This window comes from Trachurus japonicus, chromosome 7, assembly GCF_045865225.1.
Source record: "Trachurus japonicus isolate A0001 chromosome 7, Traja_1.0".
NCBI lineage: Eukaryota > Metazoa > Chordata > Actinopteri > Carangiformes > Carangidae > Trachurus > Trachurus japonicus.
Window position 1 is genome coordinate 27,215,230 of NC_140913.1, and position 22,778 is coordinate 27,238,007.

Genomic DNA, 22,778 nt, shown 5'->3' on the forward strand with positions numbered 1-22,778 from the left:
GTGATGGTACTGTACGGAGAATGATAACTTGGCTATTTAGGAATGTAATAATGCTTTTTTCTCCATTTTCCTTCAGACCTCTACTGATGAATCTTCAGATTGTACAGATTATGAAGATATTGACTTTGTTCCAGACTCAAGGGGCAATTCCTCAGACACAAGTCTTTGTAGTAACGAACTGAGAACCACAGAATCTCCTCCTCTCAAAAAAGTGTTAAAGGACATGCCAGTGGGGATGGCTACAGCACACAGTGGGGAGATCACTGGTTCAGAGAAACCTACAAGTTTTAGTTCGTCACTGAGGAGCAGCAGTCATAGTACTTTAGTGATGAGTTGCAGTGCCAATTCATCAGGGAATACATCACACAATAACAGCTCCATAAAAGTCGCTCCATTGCCAAACCCAGCAAAACAAAGCAAGTACAACAAGAAGCAATATTGTCTTTATTGTAAAAAGGCCATTTCTAAATTGGCAAGACACCTTGAATTCGCCCACAGTCAACAGCCTGATGTTGCAAGGGCTTTCAGTTTTAATAAAAGATCCCGTGAAAGAAGAGATGTGTTACGCTCTATTAAGAAGAGGGGAAACTTTAGCCATAATGCTAACTGTGGCAACCTCTGGTGCTGGAGAAATGGTTGCTTGTCGAAGACCTACTACAGCAAGAGAGTCTGATGGTTATCGTCATTGCAAGTTTTGTCAAGGACTATATGCAAGAGATTGCCTTTGGAGACATGTGAGAAACTGCCCTCAGAAGTCCATTGAGGGAGAGCCTCCCGCTGGGCGAAAACGGATCCAACTGGACTTACCGAAACCTGATCAAATTCATGAAGCTGTTTGGAAGATTGCCTGTGAAATGAATCAGGATGACATTTCCTTAGTAGTAAGGAGTGAAAGAGACATTCTTAGCCTTGGTGAGTCACTCTACAATGCCAGGAAACCACATGAGAAAAGGAATGATTACATACGCCAAAAAATGAGAGAGATGGCAAGATTATTGATAACGGCAAGAGCTATGACACCTTTGAAGAGCACAGAAGACCTTGTTATGCCTAGTAACTTTCCCCAGGTCATACAAGCAGTCAGAGCAGTTGCTGGTTATGAGTTGGAAAGCAACTCATATAAAACCCCATCCTTGGCTTTGAAATTGGGGCACAGTTTGGCCAAAGTTGCAGGCATTGTGCAGTGCAATGCCATCATTGCAAATCGCCATGATGTTGCAGAGTTAGCCAAGCAATTTGCCACTTTGTATGAGAAAAAGTGGACAGAGTCCATTTCAGCTGCTGCATTGGGTACACTTAAAACAAGCCAAATGGAATAAACCACAGGTTTTACCATTTACACAGGATGTGTCGCTGCTGCACAAGTTTCTTGCTACTGAATCTGCTAAGTGCGTGAAGGACCTGGAGGAAAACCGCAACAGCATAACCTTCGGAAATCTTGCTAAAGTGACTTTAACGCAGGTAGTACTATTTAACAGAAAAAGGCAAGGGAAGTTTCAAAAATGGAGCTCCAGGTTTTCACATCCCGGAATCGCACAGAGTTGAATCCTGACATTATGATCGGCCTTACTGAGTTGGAAAGGAAGCTTGCAAGGCACTTTGACAGAGTTGAGATTCGTGGTAAAGGGTCAAGAATGGTACCTGTGCTTCTCACACCTGACATGATCGCTGCAATGGACCTCCTCGTGACAAACAGGAATGACTGTCAAGTCCGCACAGAGAATGTGTACTTGTTTGCACGCCCAGGTGTCCTTTCCCATTACAGAGGCTCCGACTGCTTTCGCAAGTATGCTAAACAATGTGGTGCAAAGTACCCAGAGGCACTCACCTCAACAAGATTGCGGAAACAAGTTGCCACTTTGTCCACAGTACTAAACCTTAAAGAAAATGAAATGGATCAACTTGCCACCTTTCTCGGACACAACATCCGTGTCCACAGAGAATTCTACCGACTTCCAGAGAGTACCCTGCAGCTTGCAAAAGTCAGCAAACTGTTGATAGCAATGGAGAAAGGAAAACTGTCTGATCTGCGAGGGAAAGGGCTGGATGACATCGAGATCAATCCTGACGGTGAAATTTAGTTTAAAACATAGTTTATCAAGCTTTAAATGTAACATTTATGCATGTTCAGCCTTTAATTTAAAAACTTTGGCCTGACTTTTTTACTCAACCAGATGAAGTAACCACGAGTGATGATGATTCCAGCGAAGAAACCATTGCTGACTCGCACAGTATGTGGTAACATCTTTAAGTTATGAGACTGGAGACAGTTACCGTGATAATCTTGTTAGATGGGCTTAAGGAACAACAGCATATTAATTAGAGAGGATGGTAGACATCATCTATGAATATGGTACTGAAAGATCTGGAAACATTGAGAGAAAGAAGATGAACAGGTTGAAGCCTATTAGGTCTAGACAACAGAAAGAATAAGAGAAATTAGTGAAAGATAGGAGACACATAAGAAATCAATGGAGAAAAGCAACATTAGATGACAAAAAGGGAATTAATGTTTTGCAATAAGAGCTAAGAAGTCAGTTAGCAGTACACTGGAGGGCAGAGCAACTTAGAAGGAAGGTAAAGAGGAGGTAGCAAGTTAGGAAAGCCTTTTTCATAGGGATCCATTTAACATATTTAATTTTTTCTTTTCAAAGGCTCAAGAACTGAGACTCCTGGGGATTCAAGCCACACACCTGACTCAACCACCTTGGACAGCATAGAGGGCAATTCTGACTCAACCACCTTGGACAGCATGGAGGGCACTTCTGCCTCAACCACCTTGGACAGCATGGAGGGCACTTCTCTCTCAACCACATTGGACAACAAAAACGGCAACACTGAACCAAGAAATGGTAAAATATAAAATGCACCCAAATACAGAATGTTTGAAGTGAATGTACATGTGATGAAAAGAAAAGTTAAGTCTCCTCAGGCATGACAGTATGTGAATATGTGCTTTTATCATAATACATATTCTATTTCATCCTTTTAGATTCCCAGCATAGCACAGCACTTCAAGTGGTTACATCCCAAGCATCCTCAAAGCGCTCCAATGGAAAACAAGGTTAAAGAGCATTTTGTATTCACATTATTAACTAGAATATTTTCTATCCTATCTTGCATTTTTTACATTAGCAGAGCCATTTTTCCATTGATAAATGATTTTCTTTTGTTTCTGTTTATGACAGCTGGGAAGGTGAGAAGCAAGTGGACAGGTGACGAAGTGAAGGCTGTTGAGCGGCACATGTTGCATTTCATAACAAGCTGCAAAGTACCAGGTAAAAGGGACTGTGACTCCTGCCTCCAAGCAGAGCCGGTAGCTCTAAAAGACAGAGACTGGGTTGCCATCAAATACTACATTCACAACAGAATCATAGCATTAAAAAGGAAGATGAATAGATAAAACTACAAAATGCAAACTGTGGGTAAGGTACTGTTCTATATCAGTTGAACTGAATTTTATTTTCATTCCATGTTGTTTGTAACAGATTGTGCTAAGTTGCTCAGTCCTGGCAAATGTTCAGATTAACAAGCATGTTTTTTTCAACTCCCCACTCTCCTGGTTTTATTCACAGTACCTGCCATAATTTCTTTTAGAAAATGAGGTTTAAGAAGATAGGTTCATACTCTCGCTCTCAGTTTCAACAAGCAATAGAGAAAGTACTTAAAGGGATTGTTACTTCCACAGTTATCTCGTAAGTTTTCAGCATTGCGTTGTTCTTACCCATAAGTTGTTGAATCTGGTTTTTGAAGTATTACACAATTCACTGGAATGGGAGCTATGTAAATTCCGACTTTATTTAGAAAGGTTAGCAGAATATACTGTTTCATAGAAGCTGTATGCTTCAATAGAGGGTTTACTGTGGTCTTTTTTATAGAAAGATACAAAACTGGTCCAGTTCAAACATGCCTCGTCTACTGCACTGCCTTATTCCGTGGAGGGAAGGAGGCAAGATTTCTTTATTTTCTGTGGTCTGTTCTGTTTCAATTTACATATTTTGCCAGCAATTAAAAACGAATGAATGGCAGAAAGTGTTCCATGTTTTTATTCACATGAACATTTACTACAAAATTCATAAATGCAATACAATAATAAGACTTAAAAAGTAGACTGACCACATTTTTTAGCTATGTCTCTTTTTAAGTCTCTACAAAGCTCAGTTTTACTGTGTTGTATTAACATGTGAATATCTGACATTTCTGTCAGAGGTTACCTGACTGATGAGCATGACTATTGTACACCTATGTCTATTATAAAGGTATTTCAAACATATGCAACAGGAGTCAAGGTGAAAGGCAAGGCAAGGCAAGTTTATTTGTATAGCACAATTCAGACACAGGGCAACTCAAAGTGCTTTACAGGCGCATACAATCACAGTAAAAGCATTTAAAAAACACTGAAAATAGACCTACCCTTTCCTGGTCTTTATAAGTCATGTAAACATGAAACTTTTGTGTGTATCCATGGGTCTCACAATTCACCTAAACATGACATATCAGTGTGTGATGTTATTGCACCCATAAGTCATATAAACCTGACAATGTCCTCACAAGTAGCATTAAAATCAGGTTTGACCAAAAGATAGCCCTAGCCAAAATCTCAACAGATGGGCATATTCCTGGAAGCATGGGGAAGAAACACTTTGATTCCCCAGCCTCTAGGACCTTGGGAAAGGCATGTTCCCATTTTTCACATTTTTGTCATATGTCCCGATATGTCCTGAAAACACGTATGTGTGTGTGTGTGTGTGTGTGTGTGTGTGTGTGTGTGTGTGTGTGACAGTAACATCTCGGCAGACGACATGCTCTACACGGAGACGGACCTGGAGGACAGCATGGAGAAGATCGAGACCATCAACTTCCACGAGGTGAAGGAAGTGGCCGGCATCAAGTTCTGGTGTTACCACGCCGGACACGTGCTGGGCGCCGCCATGTTCATGATCGAGATCGCCGGCGTCAAGGTAACGGACGCTCACCGCCACTCACATGACTCAGCTGTTCAACCCTCTGTTGGTGTTTTGTTTTTTGCTTTTTTACTTTATTTTGCAAATAAATCGATGTACAAACCAATAAGGCAAATAGTAAACTTGTAAATATAAATAAATACAAAACATAAGATATAAGAGCATGAAATAAAATAAACAAACATCAAATAAACAAGACAAAGAAAAGAAAGTATGTACAGTAAAGTAAATAAATTAGAAAAATTAAACATTTCAATCAATAATCGATGTGACCAGATCAATAAACTGAGTCTGACAAACAGGAAATCAGAAGTAAGGCTTCTAAAACATGCAGCATCCCTTCAAAATAAAAGCATGGAAATACAAATCCTTTTAAAAAAAGAAACTGTTTTTAACACCGTGTTGTCCTGCACTTTATCGTCATCATGTCTAAATGGAAGCGCATATTGATAAGTAATTTCATCAACTCACAAAAAATATTTCCCAGAATGCACCTCTTCACCTAAACTTCATTATCACATAATATCACATTATGTAAATTATAAACATATGAATCGCAGTGATTCACTCTCTCTGCTGCGACAAAGAACAGATGTTATTATGATTTATTTATCTTAGTTGGAGCAGAAACAGTGAAGATTAAAACGCAGCTGTGTTTTGATTAAAAAGTGATTGATTGAAAATCCTAATCAATAATCACAGACTTCAGGCTCCAGAGTCAATTTCTCTTCATTTGATGAGCAAAATAAACTGTTTAAAGACGTCGCCTCGGGCTTTAAGTTGAAGGATGGTTTTATAATTTTAACATTTTGTTGAATAATCCAATTAATAATAAACAAATGTATACTTTTAGATCATTTTATTCATTTGTATGTTGTGTTAATCCTATATATGCTGGTGTTGATGTATAATTAATTCAAATATCATGACAAGGAGAGTTTGAAGGTGATCCGTGACTAAATCTGAAGTTAATTCCCATCTACTGATTACCTTGTTTTAACCAGTCAACAGGCCTCCTGAGGTGTGTGTATATTAACCTACACCTGAAATACACAGCATCATAAAATATGCATGCACTTAAACTTTTATATGAAATAACAGGGTATCCACGGGGTCTTAAAAAGTCTAAAATTTGAAAATCTAAATTTTAGGCCTTAAAATGTCTTAAATTTGTTGAATTATTGTGTTCAAGTCTTAAATAATTTTAGACAGGTCTTAAATTTTCTTATGCCCACCATGGACGAGCATTTCACTCGCATTTGCCCCTAAAAAAAAATACATGTGTGAACCAGGAAAATCACAAAAAGAAAGAGCACAACCTGCGATTGGTCAAAAACTACAATTCCCACAATTCTCTGGCCTCAACAATAACAGTAGTTAGTGTAAGTAAGGGAGAGTGGAGCTGTCGGTGAAAAGAGGAAACAACGCCACGTCTGGTCCTGTTCTATGTTGTTCGTTCACACCGTCACCGTTTATTCGTTACGTCCGCGGTGTAAAAGGCCGTAACGCAAAGACGCGATTAGGCGCGAGACGCGATTAGGCGCGCGACGCGGTAGACGCGACTTTTTTTTTTTGCGACGCAATACACGCGATTCTTTTTGTGCGACGGGACCTTCGCGTCTTCGTCTATTTCATCGTGTTTGGTGGGAAGACCCACAAGGGGCTTCCCACCAAACACGAGGAACGCTTTTTTTTCGCTCGAGTTGTGACGCGCGACCAAACGCGAGATACGCGGTTTATCGCTCTTTTTGACTCGTGTCAAAAAAAAATTCACGAGCCCGCCAACAACTTTTTTTTTTTTTCAAAGCAGGTTCAACTGGACTTAGTTATTTGTCTAGGAAGACGTTTCACCTCTCATCCAAGAGGCTTCATCAGTTCATGTAGCATCTGACCAGGCTGGGACTGGTCCAACTAACTGGTCTGGAGACTCAGTATAAGTCCAGTTGCTTTCGATTTAACCTCCTTTGAAATACTATGACCTGGACAAATGAGAATATGCACAGGCCTACAACAACATTTCTGCTCTCATCAACCATGGTTGAGGTCACAACGCTGCTCTGTAGCTGCTCTGGAAGTCCGAGACACTGAGGCCAAACGCCGCCGTCGCTTCTGATCCATGTCGGCGAGTTCCGGGCTGATGAGCTACAGAGACTTTAGAGTCAAAGGAGCAGTGCGTCGCTGTGTCGGACTGTTTGGATTTAATGAAGAAGCTGCACAGAGTCAGGTGAGCAGAAGCTGCCCCCCCCCCCCTCACCGTGGAGCCGCTGCTGTCTCACAGCCGCCACCGACCCCTAGAATAAAACACCACCGACCCCTAGCGTGACGCACAGTATACTGTTATGAGACACATTATGCATCCCAACTGTCTTTTTTTTTAGAGGATTTTTTTTTTTAACCAAGAATGCGAAAAATCATGATCCAGGGGCCAAAATTCGAAACAAATATATTTTTAATCATAATTCTCATAATTCTCCTTATGTCGGTTTAATGTAAACAGATTGCGCTGATACGCCAGAGTAATGTGACAGCGGGGCAGTGCTGCAGCTGCTGTGCTGTGATGGACCTGATCAGACTGGTGGTGGTCCACAGTGAATCAGTCCCAGATCCTCCACCGTCAGCAGATCCCCCGAAAGCCCCCGCAAATAATACATCGACAAGAAGTTAAGTGGCAAGTTGCACCTTTTCGTCGGCTTATTATTTGCGGATTTTTTTTTTTTATAGCCTATATAACGTCACTGCAACATGCGGCTCTCAGTGCTTGTCGGTGTTGTGTCTATAAATTGTGAAATAACTTTTCCTCAATAGAAATATGAGACGTGGTCGATATGTTTCATTCATCCATGTTTTGGCAGACAATACAAATAACCAATGATAATGAGATTTCCACCGCGTCGAACCAATCATGTGGCTGGAATAGAGCCAGTCAACAGTAACATGTGCATTTGTTTGGGTTGCTGCAGATGTGCACATCAGCTGACACCGCCAGAGAGAGACACATAACAGCCGCTTCAAGGAGACTAGCGGACTTTTTTTTTTTTTTAATAGCCTCTTCATTCATCTTGGGCGGGGGCGGTGCGCCGTCTTATAATGTTACAGAAAACCCTGCATTATGTTTTTTACAACTCGTGTTCCTACACTATAGAGACAACTTGCTGTTGGCTCTATATTTCAAGAAACTTGTTTTCTGTTTAAAAGGCACAATTCACCCATCTTTTAACCGGGTAGTTACGTCTCCAGTCTGTCGAGCGGGCGAGCGCACAGCTGATGTGCTTCCATTCCCACAGACGCACGGATTCAGTGTGGACAGAGAGCGTCAGATGTGACGCGATTGTCGGACGCTCGTTCGCGTCGCATCCAGTTAGGACACGGTGTGAGCAGCCACATCCACTGCGCTCTGGATCAGCTGATCGGTGCTCAGGTGACGTTAGATCTTCACTTTTTTAAACTCATACAAAGTGCAGCCAAACAGCAGGCTGAAGAGAGAGGACCAGCAGCAGCAGCAGCTCTGACAGCTCCTCTGTGGCGCTGCAGACAGGCTGCAGGTGAGCTGGCCTGAGAGCAGAGTGCCGTCTCTTTTTTTTCTTTTTTTTTTAGCAGCCTTTGTTACAGATAGGCTACATGTCCATGTGCATGTGCATGAGAACTGATTTTGAATCGAAGAGACACCCAAATATTCACATCCTTCAGTCCAGGCTTTTGAAAAGAGAGTAGCCTATAAAATCAGCTTCATGTAGCAGTTAACTTTAAAATGGTTCGAATATATTGCTGCTGAATAAATCTGAAACATGTGATGTGCATTTTTTGGGGGAAATATGGCTTCTGATATAATAGTCTGTAGACATCATCATCATTCAACGTTTTCACATGGTCTGGTGTTAATAAAGCAAACTAAAAATCGCAAAAAGAAAATCAAGAATCGGTTGAATCGAAAATCGATTTTGAATCGAATCGTGACCCTAAAAGTCGGAATCGAATCGTGAGCCACCCAAAGATTCACATCCCTAGTACAGAGACCTGCCACAGTGTCATGGTGCATTAATATAAACTTCAACCTCAGAGCTGTCAGTCCTCAGACTGTCCTGACTGTCCCTGAACATCACACAGGGATGCAAACAGCGCGCCGAAAAGCGAAACTCGCTTTTTTCATGACCAATTGACCCTTCGCCAACTCCTCCCACAAACGGCTATTGTCCAATCCTACGTTAGCAACCGTAACTATAGGCCTGGCAAGCTTTCCGCAGTGAGTCATTACGTTTGCTTTTGTGGACACATTTTGAGACTAGGACGAAAAACATTTGTTTGTAGAGAAGGATGTTGTTGCTGCTGCTGCTACTACGGCGGCGGCGGCAGAAGCAATATAGAGATGTTCAGATACGAGCGGACTTTTTTTTTCGACTTGAGCAAGTGTAGATATGGGGAAAACCATATGTTCACCTCCGAAATGACAGCTGTACTTTTAGGGCTTTTACCTGGGCTTTTAGGCGAGGGATCCTCCAGGCAGGGACTGCTTTCACTGACTGATACAGCGGTGGGAGAAAACAAAACAGCAGCGAAAACTGTATGTGGTTCACAATCGCCCAAAAACTTAGAGTTTGACAACGTTTCATGACCAGTGAGATGACCTAAGTCTTGGTGGGTTGATAGACGGTAAAATTACCGGCCCTTACTGCTGCTCTGTACATTGTCCAGTCGTGTCGTTGAACAGATGTTTTATCCTCCTGCGCGAGTCACGTCACTGAAAACTATGAATGCTCTTTGTGACTTCTTCTCTCTATTATCTCAGAACAGTTTATCCAGAAATTTGCTGATATTTCCTTTGAAATCGATACCAAATACTGCCAGGAGCATGGCTGGGAGTGAAAGCTTGCCCGGCGTAGCAACAGTAACCAAGGGGGCGGGGCTTACGCGAAGGGTCAATTAGGTGACTTGTGTGAATCGTTCAGATCCGAAGAGTTTTTGTTTTGAGGGGGGGGGGGTCTCAGCGTCTCAGCTCGGGTCAGTAAAATGTTTTTCTAACAGGCTGACAGTGACAATCACGTGAGGCGAACTCATTCATGGTCTCTGATTATACTGATAACAGCCGACCTCCAATGTAGACGCGCGACATGCACGCACGTTACCCAAAGCGGTGACGCCGTTTTTTCCCCCCGTGCACGTCCGCGGCGCACAGCTCCACGGACGTGCACGGTTCCCTACGTTGCTGTGTCAGGCAGGTGTTTCCATGGAGCTCTGCCCCGTTTCAGAGGTGAAGGAAGCCCTAAGTGGAGAGACGTCGCCTCCGCGATGTAGAATGTGTTCAATTAAAGTGAAACTAACACATTATATAGGCCTATATGTCCATTACACACCGAATGGGATGTTAAATCCCATGTCTTTATTTCTTCAGTTTATTTTAATAGTAATAATTATGACTAACATTCAGTGAAGACCTAAAAATCAGTATCTCCAAAATTGAAATATTGCAATGGTTTTTATTTTTTTAAAGCATTTTTAATATAGAAATGTTGGCCTTCTGAAAACTGTCCATCTATATGCACTCAATACTTGGTTGGGGTTGAACTACTGGAAATTGACTTTTCTGTGATGTTGTTAATGGTGAGCCCCCCCCCCCCCCGCCAGACAATACCTCTCTTTTTTGGTCCTGACCCGTTTGCATCCCTGTGTGTGTGTGTGTGTGTGTGTGTGTGTGTGTGTGTGTGTGTGTGTGTGTGTAGTTGTTGTACACAGGAGACTTCTCCCGTCAGGAGGACAGACACTTGATGGCGGCGGAGATCCCCAGCGTCAAACCAGACATCCTCATCACCGTGAGTGGAGCCGTTCAACCTGTTCAATCTTTATTTAAACACAGAGCACAGACACTTAACATTGAACCTGTGTGTGTTTGTGTGTGTGTGTGTGTGTGTGTGTGTGTTTGTTGTGTGTGTGTGTGTGTGTCAGGAGTCGACCTACGGGACTCACATCCACGAGAAGCGGGAGGAGCGAGAGGCTCGGTTCTGCAACACGGTCCACGACATCGTCAACAGAGAAGGTCGATGTCTGATCCCCGTGTTCGCTCTGGGCCGAGCGCAGGAGCTGCTGCTCATCCTCGGTGAGACCACGGCAACAACGACGCCATGACGACGACGCACGGCGACCTAAGAGTGGCGCTTTCCCTTCAGCTGAGGGAAAAATAAATTCAGGCTTCAAGTTTTATTTACAAGATTAAACTAAGGGACGTGTTTCTGTCTATGGATCACACAGAAACATTTTCATTCACCATACACACTCGTTAAAGCCCCAGTGTGTAACTTATTTGGCTTTTTAGTAGCAAAAATCAAATATTGCTTTCATAAATACGTATTTCACTGAAGTCGAATCACAGCCGCATACAAATGAAAGCTTTCTGGTACCTTAGAATGAGTTGTTACAAGTCGTTACAAATACATGAGTGGGCGACGCACCGAACCGAGGCGGCCATGTTGCATCGCCATTTTTTATGTTGAGTGGCAGCGTGACCGTAGGTAACCACGGAAACTCAGCGGAGCTGTCGGCTCGGCCTGTTAAAACTGTCACCACTGTGCAGGGCCGTTGCTAGGAATTCTGGGCCCCCTTAAAGAATACTAAAGTGGGCCCCTCCCCCTAACTTTTCCAGTTTTTTTTCTTAGACTACGTATGTATTATCATTTTTTATTCAGCCTAGTAGCCTACCTTGTTTTGATGCTAATGCAACATTACACTGCAAAAACCCAAGTATCTTACCAAGAATATTTGTCTTATTTCTAGTCAAAATGTAATTTCTAGTCAAAACAAATATCATTATACTTAAAATAAGACTCATCATATTAAAAGCAGCTTGTTTTTAGACACTTTTTACTTCTTTCAAGCATATTTTCACTTGGAATAAGTAGAAAAAATCTGATAGTGGAACAAGTTTTTCTTCCTTATTACAAGCACAAAAAACTTGCTTTCACTGGCAGATTTTTCTACTTATTTCAAGTGAAAATTAGTTTGAAACAAGTGAAAATTATCTAAAAACAAGTTAATTTTTAGGTTATGAGTCTTATTTTAAGTGGAAAGAGATTAGCTTTGACTAGAAATGAGACATTTGGACAAGAAATAAGACAAATATTCTTGGAAAGATGTTGAGTTTTCACAGTGTACTATGAGTATTAGTCAGGGTCTTACACAGAATAAATCAGTCATACAAAGATTAGACTACTGGGGTTTTTTATGGGCCCCACTGGGCGCTGGGCCCCTAGAATTATCATCACCTTTCTCCCCTATACAACGGCCCTGCCACTGTGTAGTGTGAGGAAGGACGGACGCACTGGTGTTGCATTCAGGTGCAGTCAGGCAGACGGCCGTCGGCAAACCAACCGGATGTCATTTTACTCGACGAGAGAAAGCCGGTAAAACGTGGGTCGGGTAAACAATACGACGTCACCATGACAACATATTGTCACGGCTGTATTGTTTTGCCACGTGCTGGCGGACCACTTGTTTACATAGACGCTTGTTTATCCTGTTACATGCAGCGTCTGTTGTCTGTCTGACGTCTGCCCGATTTCACGTGAATGCAACATCAAGAATACGTTCAGATATGCAACCGCACCGCTAGATGGGGGGAATTCCTACATACTATACCTTTAAAGAGGAACTATGCAGGATTTTTACCTTAAAGGGATAGTTCAACATTTTGGCAAATTGGTCCATTGCCATAATCCCTATAGTCATAGCAGTAGGTTCGTTAACTTTATTTGTGTGTGTGTGTGTGTGTGTGTGTGTGTGGACCAGACGAGTACTGGCAGAACCACCCGGAGCTCCACGACATCCCGATCTTCTACGCTTCGTCTCTGGCCAGGAAGTGCATGGCCGTGTACCAGACCTACATCAACGCCATGAACGACAAGATCCGCAAGGCCATCAACATCAACAACCCCTTCGTCTTCAAGCACATCAGCAACCTGAAGGTTTGTTTTGTTTTTGTTTTTGTTTTTGTTTTTACTTTTCTGTCCTGTTTTATTGTGTCGTCAGGTTTGTTCTGTCCTTTGTTTTCTGTTTTGTCTGTTTAGGTCAGTGTATTGTCAGTGTATACATTGTGTATGCTCAGGGTTGCAAAGGGGCGGAAAATTTCCAGTTTTTTATTCCAAATTGGAAAATATCCATGGGAATTATGGGAAATTATGGGAATTTATGGGGATTAACTGGAAATTTGGGGTAATTTAAACAAACTGTATCATATCCAAACATAAATGTAAATATTTTGTTTCGTCATAAGCAGACATCCATGCAAAATAACAATACAATTAAAAAACATGACATTTCCACAGATTTATTTGTGAGTAGAACTTTATCAAGTTTTAATTCTTGTATGAACAATCAGCTATTTCACTGAACAACAAAAACATGAATGTTGAGTAAAATATTACTAATTGCTTATTAAAGGGATAGTTCACCCTAGAATGATATTTCGCTCATTATCTACTCACCCTCATGTTGACTAAGGGCTGGAAGAATTTTCAGAGTCCACCGTCCCTTCTCTGAGTTACAGGGGGTCTTGACGTAGCAGTGCATTTCAATGCAACGGTTGCAAAGGGACACCAGAGCTCTTCGTAAAAAAACACACACAAAAAAACATCCAAATACCTCCATGCTGCTCGTATGTAATGTCCGTCTTGTGCTGAAGCCCCAAATTGCGTAATTGTCCCGAAAAAAATTAAATAAGTCCACATTCCAAGCATGTTTGTAGCATTAGCTCCTAGTGTCTGTTGTCCGGCTCTTCCGCTGCCAGCGCGCATGCGCAAGGTTCGCACTGAGACCGACTCGCTTCCTTGTTTACCCCGGTGAAGGACTAGAAGCAGTCCGTAATAGCCTGCCTTGCACCGGGACAACACTTTTTCGTGCAATTTTGGCCTCTTAAAACATATTTTAGCCATGGCTGAAGATTTTGATGTCGAGGACGAGCTGCATTTCTTTGCTGAGCCGTATTTGTACGAGCCAGAACCTTGCGCATGCGCGCTGGCAGCGGAAGAGCCCGGACAACAGACACTCGGAGCTAATGCTACAAACATGCTTGGAATGTGGACTTATTTAATTTTTTTCGGGACAATTACGCAATTTGGGGCTTCAGCACAAGACGGACATTACATACGAGCATCATGGAGGTATTTGGATGTTTTTTTGTGTGTGTTTTTTTACGAAGAGCTCTGGTGTCCCTTTGCAACCGTTGCATTGAAATGCACTGCTACGCCGAGACCCCCTGTAACTCAGAGGAGGGACGGTGGACTCTGAAAATTCTTCCAGCCCTTAGTCAACATGAGGGTGAGTAGATAATGAGCGAAATATCATTCTAGGGTGAACTATCCCTTTAAGGGCCAACCTTCAATTTTGTAAATTTCGGATTTATTCCCGTTTATTCCCATAGAAAGTTTCCGATATTACCCGATACCCGATATTTTGCAACCCTATGTATGCTATTGCCTGTTTCCATTGTCGTTGTCGTTTGTTTTCTGACGTGTGTGTGTGTGTGTGTGTGTGTGTGTGTGTGTGTGTGTGTGTGTGTGTGTGTGTGTGTGTGTGTGTGTGTGTGTGTGTGTCAGAGCATGGACCACTTCGACGACATCGGGCCCAGCGTGGTGATGGCGTCGCCCGGCATGATGCAGAGCGGTTTGTCCCGGGAGCTGTTTGAGAGCTGGTGCACGGACAAGAGGAACGGCGTCATCATCGCCGGCTACTGCGTGGAGGGGACGCTCGCCAAGGTGGGAAGGAATCGAACCTGCGACACCTCGGGTCCCTTCTGCAGTTTTTTTTTTATTATCACAGGAAGTGAAACGTTTCCTCCACTGGTTTTAGAAATGTCAGGTCTGTGTTCACTTTTGGAGACAAGTTAAGAACAACAGAGAGTGAGAGAGTGAAATCAAATAAACAATCACAGCAATAAATAAAAATAGACAATAACAGCTGTAAAATTAGTTTGTCTGCCCCAAATGCATCTTTCTTTATTCATAACTTCTCCTTTAATCGGTATCTTATAGTTTGGAGATAATAACTGCGATGGCAAGAACAACAACACAAATAACTCTGACTGAGAACAGTGTAATTGCTGAAACAAAATCTTTTACAGTGTGTGTATCTGAATAAAAACCAGAAATAAGACTCTTATTTAAATTATATTATTGATCGGCATCGATAGATGTTCCCAGTATTGGATCAGTCCGGTCAGTTTTATTGATAATGTTGAGTTTAATGTGGCTGCGTAACAAGAATCTGAATCTGTGACAGACGCCTGTGTTAACGACGTAGGATCGATCAGAAGAGTGTGTCGTGTTGCGTTCAAGTGCCGCTGGGATTTAATGAACTTTTAATAATATTTTTATATTATTTTAAATGATGAAACTTTTCACACAGGTTATTTAATGTACTGTGTGTGTGTGTGTATGTGTGTGTGTGTGTGTGTGTGTGTGTGTGTGTTGCAGCACATCATGACGGAGCCTGATGAGATCGCCACCATGTCGGGACAGAAGCTTCCTCTCAAGATGTCGGTCGACTACATCTCCTTCTCCGCTCACACCGACTACCAGCAGACCAGCGAGTTCATCCGGGCGCTCAAACCGCCGCACGTGGTAAAAACAACACACACACACACAGACACACACACTATTTAAATCCACACTATTTAATTAAATCCACAAAGCGATGTTCCTGGATCCTTTGGGTTTATTGCGACACACTAACAGGCAAAAACACTGTTTTTTCATGCACTGATCAATTTTGAGATTTTGGGCTATTTTTCTCTCAGAAAAGTGGAAAGAAATGGTAGAAAATCCACATTAAGGTTTTTTATTTTACTTCATTTTGTCTCTTTCATCAGTAGATTTCTCCTAAATTCACAAAAAGTTATGTCAGGTATCACTGTAAAGCTCCCTCTCTCTCCTGAACAATTATGTGGATCCAAAAATTGTCGTTTCCTCCGTATCCGCGACCAATCGTAAAAGTGCGATTCACATTAATGATCTATGGAATTTTACAGTACAAATCTTTAAAGGCCGTTTTCTCAAAATGAGTTTTTCCTCAGACTCTGAGCTAGAAATCTCCACTTCAGCAGCACTTAAAGACACCAAACCTTCCAGTTTTATTCCTGTCTATATTCTGAAGGTTTTTACAGAGGGGATTGTTGATATATCATTCACAGCCTGATTTATACAACATTTTATTCCTAAAAACATGGAGAAACTTGGTGACAGTATTTTCTCATTTACAGAGTGATAAAAAGAGATATCCAAAATCCTCCTCTGTAAAAACTTCTGACTCTGATATGTCAACAAAATAAAACAAGAATTTTGAAAGGTTCTTTATCCATTGTTCAGATTTCTGTTCTGGAAATGTATGCAAATTAGCGCATATTTCATCAGATATTGCCTCATTTACATATTTAAACATAAAACTTGACAAAACTTGTAATACAAAAAATATTTGTCTTAATGTGAGTGATAAACTTGGGAAGTTTCATGGTGATATCTGTTGGTTTAAATTTCTACCCTATTCACCTGTAGTGTCCCACCTTAATGCAGTTTGTGTGTGTCCGTGTGTGTGTGTGTGTGTGTGTGTGTGCGTGTACAGATCCTGGTGCACGGCGAGCAGAGCGAGATGGCCCGGCTGAAGGCGGCTCTGATCCGAGAGTACGAAGACAACGACGAGGTTCACATCGAAGTCCACAACCCGCGAAACACTGAAGCCGTGACGCTGAACTTCAGAGGAGAGAAACTGGCCAAGGTGTGTGTGTGTCTGTGTGTGTGTGTGTGTGTGTGTGTTGTTGTTGTTGTTGTTGTTGTATTGGTGTGGACCGTGTTGTTAACTCCCAGCATGCTTTGCTCCGCTGTGCTGTGCTGCAGGTGATGGGCGTGCTGGCGGATGAGAAGTGCTCTCAGGGTCAGAGAGTCTCCGGGATCCTGGTGAAGAGAAACTTCAGTTACCACATCCTGACGCCGTCCGACCTCTCCAGTCAGTCTGCGTGTGTGTGTCTGTCTGCGTGTGTGTGTGTCTGTGAGACTGTGTGTGTGTGTGTGTGTGTGTGTGTGTGTGTGTGTGTGTGTGAATTGTCAAACACTTATTATAATTGATGAATGTTTAATGTTTTTGATCTGTCATCAAATGTTTCAAGCTGCTTCTGTCACAGAAAGTAAACCTCAACATCTGGACTGATTGGTTGGTTGGTTGGTTGATAGAAAGAAAGAAAGAAAGAAAGAAAGAAAGAAAGAAAGAGTGAAGGAAATAAAGAAAGAGTGAAGGAAAGAAAGAAAAAGAGAGAAAGAGGTGGAAAGAAAGTCAATAGCTGGGTTTCCATCCAAGTCGTATCGAATTTAAAAGCAGATTTTGTGAAAATGCGCAAAAAGCAAAGCGAATTTGTGCCCGTTTCCATTCATTAGTGTTTTGCGATTAGGAGGAGTGCACCGTGAGATTACGTCATAAGAGAGCGTGACTGTATCCAACAGTTGACACTCAGCTGACACTCAACATCATGGACAATTTACGTACTTTCCAGACTATAGACGCACCTGTATAATCCGCACCAGCTACATTTTAAAAGAAAATACATATATAGGCCGCACTTGAATATAAGCTGCAGGTTTTCATGTTGTAACATGAGATATTTACACAGAAAGACAGTAGGGAACTTGCTCGCTTTTCCGCTGTTTTGGTTACGCTCCTCTCCTCCATGTGCATCTGTTTACATACGAAGCCGGTGAAAAATCAATAAGTTACATAACGATGTTACGGCGTGTGTTTGTGTCGTCTTAACCGTCATAAACAAAAGATTACGGGTTACGGAGCGCGTTTGTGTTGTGGTGCAGAGAGGAGACAGGGTATCCGCGGGGTCTTGAAAAGTATTAAAAGGTGATAAATCAATTTTGGGAAAATTAAGACCCTTAAAAAGTATTAAAAAGTCTTTTCACGACTTTATAAAGTCTTAAATATTGAAGGTATTTTTTTCTGAATTAGCTGTCCAAGAGTTTGAGTTGTAAAAAACATTGTAAAAGTGTGTGAATTTATTTCTGCTTCTCCCGCTTTCCCTTTCGGCCATGTGTTGACATGCCCGAAATAAACAAATTGATTGATTGATTGATTTGTTTTATTAAAAAACAAAGATGAACCGGTTCATGAAGAAGAAAAGAAGATTGTTGTTTTTGTTTTTTTGAGAGTTAAGCAATGTTTTTTTTGATAAACTTTGCCTTTGATTTATTATCCCAGCCTTTTTTAAAATTCTGTTGTATCATAGTGGTCTAGAGTCTTTATCACAAAAACTAAAACCGTTCAGTTAAAAGTGTCACTGATGTAAATGGTTCCAGCTTGAAGCGGCGATGAGGTGTTAAAAAATGTTGATAAGGTCTTGAAAAAGTCTTAAAAAGGTATTAAAATTAACTTCAAGATTCCTGTATAAACCCTGGGAGAGCTGGGAGACCGGGGCGTCGCTGGGTGAAGTCCAGCAGCTTCACCCACAAACTCTGCCTCAATTCGCATAATCTGTTTCCATCACAAAAACTCGCATTTCCTTTAATCGATACGCTGACAAATCCACCCCCTCCAAGCGTATAAACTTTTATGCGCATTTACTGCCTTTATTCGAATTTCTGGCGTTTCCATTCAAGTATTTATGCGCATTTTCACAAAATGCGCATAAGAAAAGGTGGATGGAAACCCAACTAATGAAAGATTGAAAGAAAATGCAAGAAAGGAAGACCAAGAAAATAATAATCAGAAGGAAAGAAACGAAGAAAAAAGAAAGAGGGAAGATAAAGAAAGAGAGAAAGAAAAGAAACAGGAAAAAAGGAAGATCAAGAAAGAAATAATCAAAAGGAAAGAAAATAGAGAGAAAGAAAAGAAACAAAAGGGGCAAAGAAAGAAAAAGATAGTAGGAAGAAAAAAGAAAGAAGAAATACTTAGAAATACTTAAGAAAAAAAGAGGGAAGGAAATGAAGAAAAAGAGAGAAAGAGGAGGAAAGAAAGACAATGAAAGATTGAAAGAAAACACAAGAAAGAAATAATCAGAAGGAAAGAAACAAAGAAAAAAGAGAGAAAGAAAAGAAACAAAACAGGCAAAGAAAGAAAAAGATAGTAGGAAGAAAAAAGAGGAGCAGAAAGAGAAGAAATACTTAGAAATACAGAAGAGAGAGAAGTGACAAAAAAGTAAAGAAAAAGAAAGACAGAGTGAAGAAAAGGATGAAGACAGAAAGAGAAGTAGAGACATGAACGATGGAGTGACTAACAGAGTTGACTCCTCTCCTCCTCCACCTCCTCCCCCTCCTCTTCCTCCTCTTCCTCTTCCTCCTCCTCCTCCCCCTCTTCCTCTCCTCCTCCTCTCCTCCTCCCCCTCTCTTCTTCCTCCTCCTCCTCCTCCTCTTCCTCCTCCTCCTCAGACTACACCGACCTCGCCATGGGAACGGTGAAACAGACTCAGGCGATCCCGTTCACTGGACCGATCTCTCTGCTCGTCACGCAGCTGCGCAGCCTCGCAGGTGAGTTGGCTCCGCCCCCTTCGTCCTCTTCCTCCTCCTCTTCCTCTTCCTCCTTCCTCCTCCTCCTCCTCCTCCTGCAGTAGCATAGATATACAGTATATATACTGACTAGATGCCGCGTTCTGCTTCTCAGCGTACATCAACACGGCCGCCATCTTGGTCCGGGGTTCTGACCATAGACATAATATACATCTGACCAGCAGTCAGACCGGTCAGACCCTTGTAGAACTAATTTCAGTGTGTTTATGCATGTGGCAGCGTTTCCGCTAGAAAAAAATGGCACCGGACAACGTGACCGGCAGGTTTTCAATTTACCGGACAAATGTTTGAAATTCCGGTCAAATATTATCTGACTTTATTGAGCTTAAAATGATAAATGATATGCAGGTCAGTGTTTCCCACAGGTTCATTGCAAGGACACTGTGGCGGGGGTCGGACCGTCCGGAGGGGGTGGGGGTCGCGATCGTAACGTTCGGGAATGTGAGTGTGTGTGTGTGTGTGTGTGTGTGTGTGTGTGTCGACGACGGAGAAAGAGTGCTATGCGGAGGTGACTGAACGGGACGATGTTGCGCTGGTTGAAAAATCTATTCATGGTGGACGTAATTTACTGTTAGGGTTAGTCGTCAATTGACCACGTAAATTATAAAATAAATATTGCACAACCCTGCGCTCATAGCCTACATAAAGAAACTGAAGGCCTTTTCTCAGATACAATAATTTGCAAACATAAAACACATCTTGGACCGGCTCATTTCATAATAACACGGCGTGCTGGCAACTTGAAATAATAATAATAAATAGTCCGCTGCTTTGCAATAAAAACTCTACAAACAAACTGAAAAAAATCCCTTGACAAGTTCTCTTTTTTCTTTGACTTTTTACGCATTTTCGCGTGTGTGAAATGTGCTGCAGCTGTTTTAAAATCTAATGTGTGTGCACTGTGCAGTGTCTCCGTGCAGCTTGAAATGCGCATCAGTCTTGAGACTTTGCTCTCCGCCAGGCGACTTCACTGTGCTGTTTTGATGCGATTCTGCAGAGAGAAGCCTCTCTCCACTCAATCTAGATGTCGAAATCTCTGATTTCGTTTTTTTTGTTTGTTTGATTTCTTAATAAAATTCACATTGTGCTCGGACTCGGAGGGAATATTTTCACCGGACATTTTGACCGGCGGGGTTAGAAAATACCGGACTTCGGCAGATTTTTCCGGTCAAAGTCCGGTAATTACCGGACAACGGAAACCCTGGCATGTGGGTGTGTGTCTGAGTATGTAAGTGTATGTTTAATACATAAAAAAAAAATTATAAAAATGTTTCAAAGATTTTTTGTTGTTGTTGTATCATAAATATATGTCTGACATTTATAATAAACCAAACGGCTTGAAAATCAGTTGAATATTTGGTGAGTTATTTTAATGGTTGATAGACGTCTGCCTCTGTTGACTAGTGCAGTAAGTAGACACGGCTTCCCCCTGACCAAGATGGCCGCCGCGTTGACGCATTCCACTCAATAGAGTTGCCTAGGAACGCGGCATCTAGTCAGTATATATATATCTATGCTGCAGTAGAAGCTGTAACTTCCTGTTTCCTCTGTGTGTGTGTGTGTGTGTGTGTGTGTGTGTGTGTGTGTGTGTGTGTGTGTGTGTGTGTGAGTGTGTGTGTGTGTGTGTGTGTGTGTGTGTGTGTGTGTGTGTGTGTGTGTGTGTGTTTCAGGCGACGTGGAGCAGGTCGAGGGGACGGAGAAAATCACGGTGAAGATCTTTAAGAGCATCACGCTGGTTCACGAGGCCGGGATGGTCGTACTGGAGGTCGGACACTCGAACGCAACACAACACTTTTTACACTCATCATCCACCACATGTCGCCTGAAGTGGCTAAAACTGACCTGTTTATCAAAACTTTATTAACTCTGAGCACACTAACACGTCCGTTTTTATTTAAACCAGTTTAGAAACATTAAATATACAGTTTATAACATGATTATGTAGCTGCAGTCAGGTTTTATTAATGCTCAGTATTTGTTCTACATGTTTATTTCAAACTATTTTGTATATTTTATCATTTTATTTATGTTTTTAGACACAGATCTCACTCAGACCTGGTTACAGATACATTATTAACCAGTTATTACATGTTAATACATTCATTACACAGATATATACAATAATTATGACAATTTTTTATTTTTATCACACTTTTTCAAACACTTCAAAAATCTCAACACCAATAAACTCAAAGAGAAAAATGTAAAAACAACAGACAATTGAAGTAAAAAACTCTATAAACTAATTGATGCAGCAATAAAATTTATAAATCAATAAATAACTGAAATAAAATTATTAATAATGAAAATGTTCTCGTCTCAGTGGGTCGCCAACCCGCTCAACGACATGTACGCAGACGCCGTCACCACGGTGATCCTGGAGGTCCAGTCCAACCCCACCGCCCAGAAATGTCAGTGAACGCATCACGAGGGAATTTATTTTAATTTCACTGATGAACAGAAACTTTACAGACGCTTGTTTGTTTGTTTGTTTGTTTGTTTGTTTGTTTGTCTGTTTCAGTCCACGAGGGCAGGAAGGAAACGTTCGACATGGAGCTGTTCGTCGAGCGACTGGAGCTGATGCTGCAGTGAGTCTGAACGCCTGCAAAATGGTTTTAATGGTTAAAATATCGGACAAAACTGTAGAATCTGACACTTTTTAAGTTAAAATTAAACCTAATTGATCCAAATATAAGAGAATAAAACTTTTAAATGAAGATAAAGATTAAATATTTTCTGTTTTCACCTGGTAAAATGTTTTTTTTTTCTGTTTCAGCGACATGTTCGGGGACGACTGCGTGAATTTCAAAGACAGTAAAAGCCTGAGTGTGACGGTGGACGGAGTCACGGCGTGCATCGACCCAGAGACCAGAGTGAGTCCAGCGTCTGACATCTATTCTATACACGAACATTAAAGGGATAGTTCAATATTTTGGCAAATTCGCCTACAGTATAGGGTTGTCACGATACCAGAATTTCAGTAGTCGATAATCAATATCTGTGAATTTCCACGATTCTCGATACTAATTCGATACCACGATTAAAAAAACAAAAACAAAACAGAACCCATGTACTTTTAAATTCACTACTTTATTGAAAACTGTTTCAACATCTTTTTGCACAGAATTTAATAGGGCTGCTCCCAAATAGTCGACCAAGCACTGGTTGACTAGAGCACTGGAAAAGAGAGTAACGACACCACCATTGACTCCCGTGGTAAGGGTTTTGCACCCCGAGTGGCAGGATATGGGTCTTGCAAAAGCGCCCAGAAAACTCATTCACT

General features: G+C 41.6%; 1 protein-coding gene across 1 annotated transcript in view; it reads left to right on the plus strand.

The window, feature by feature from the left end:
- The window catches only part of LOC146984942 (cleavage and polyadenylation specificity factor subunit 3-like), a 32,329-nt gene that overhangs the window by 6,632 nt on the left and 2,919 nt on the right, over positions 1-22,778 (plus strand). Inside the window, exons 9-24 of the mRNA XM_085783222.1 lie at positions 1,940-2,070; positions 2,655-2,852; positions 4,282-4,306; positions 4,784-4,961; positions 10,679-10,768; positions 10,902-11,052; positions 12,738-12,913; positions 14,543-14,701; positions 15,419-15,565; positions 16,563-16,715; positions 16,835-16,943; positions 19,358-19,456; positions 21,166-21,260; positions 21,819-21,906; positions 22,017-22,083; positions 22,272-22,368. Coding sequence (XP_085639348.1) covers positions 1,940-2,070; positions 2,655-2,852; positions 4,282-4,306; positions 4,784-4,961; positions 10,679-10,768; positions 10,902-11,052; positions 12,738-12,913; positions 14,543-14,701; positions 15,419-15,565; positions 16,563-16,715; positions 16,835-16,943; positions 19,358-19,456; positions 21,166-21,260; positions 21,819-21,906; positions 22,017-22,083; positions 22,272-22,368 — 1,963 coding nt within the window. The remainder of the gene's footprint in view (positions 1-1,939; positions 2,071-2,654; positions 2,853-4,281; positions 4,307-4,783; positions 4,962-10,678; positions 10,769-10,901; positions 11,053-12,737; positions 12,914-14,542; positions 14,702-15,418; positions 15,566-16,562; positions 16,716-16,834; positions 16,944-19,357; positions 19,457-21,165; positions 21,261-21,818; positions 21,907-22,016; positions 22,084-22,271; positions 22,369-22,778) is intronic.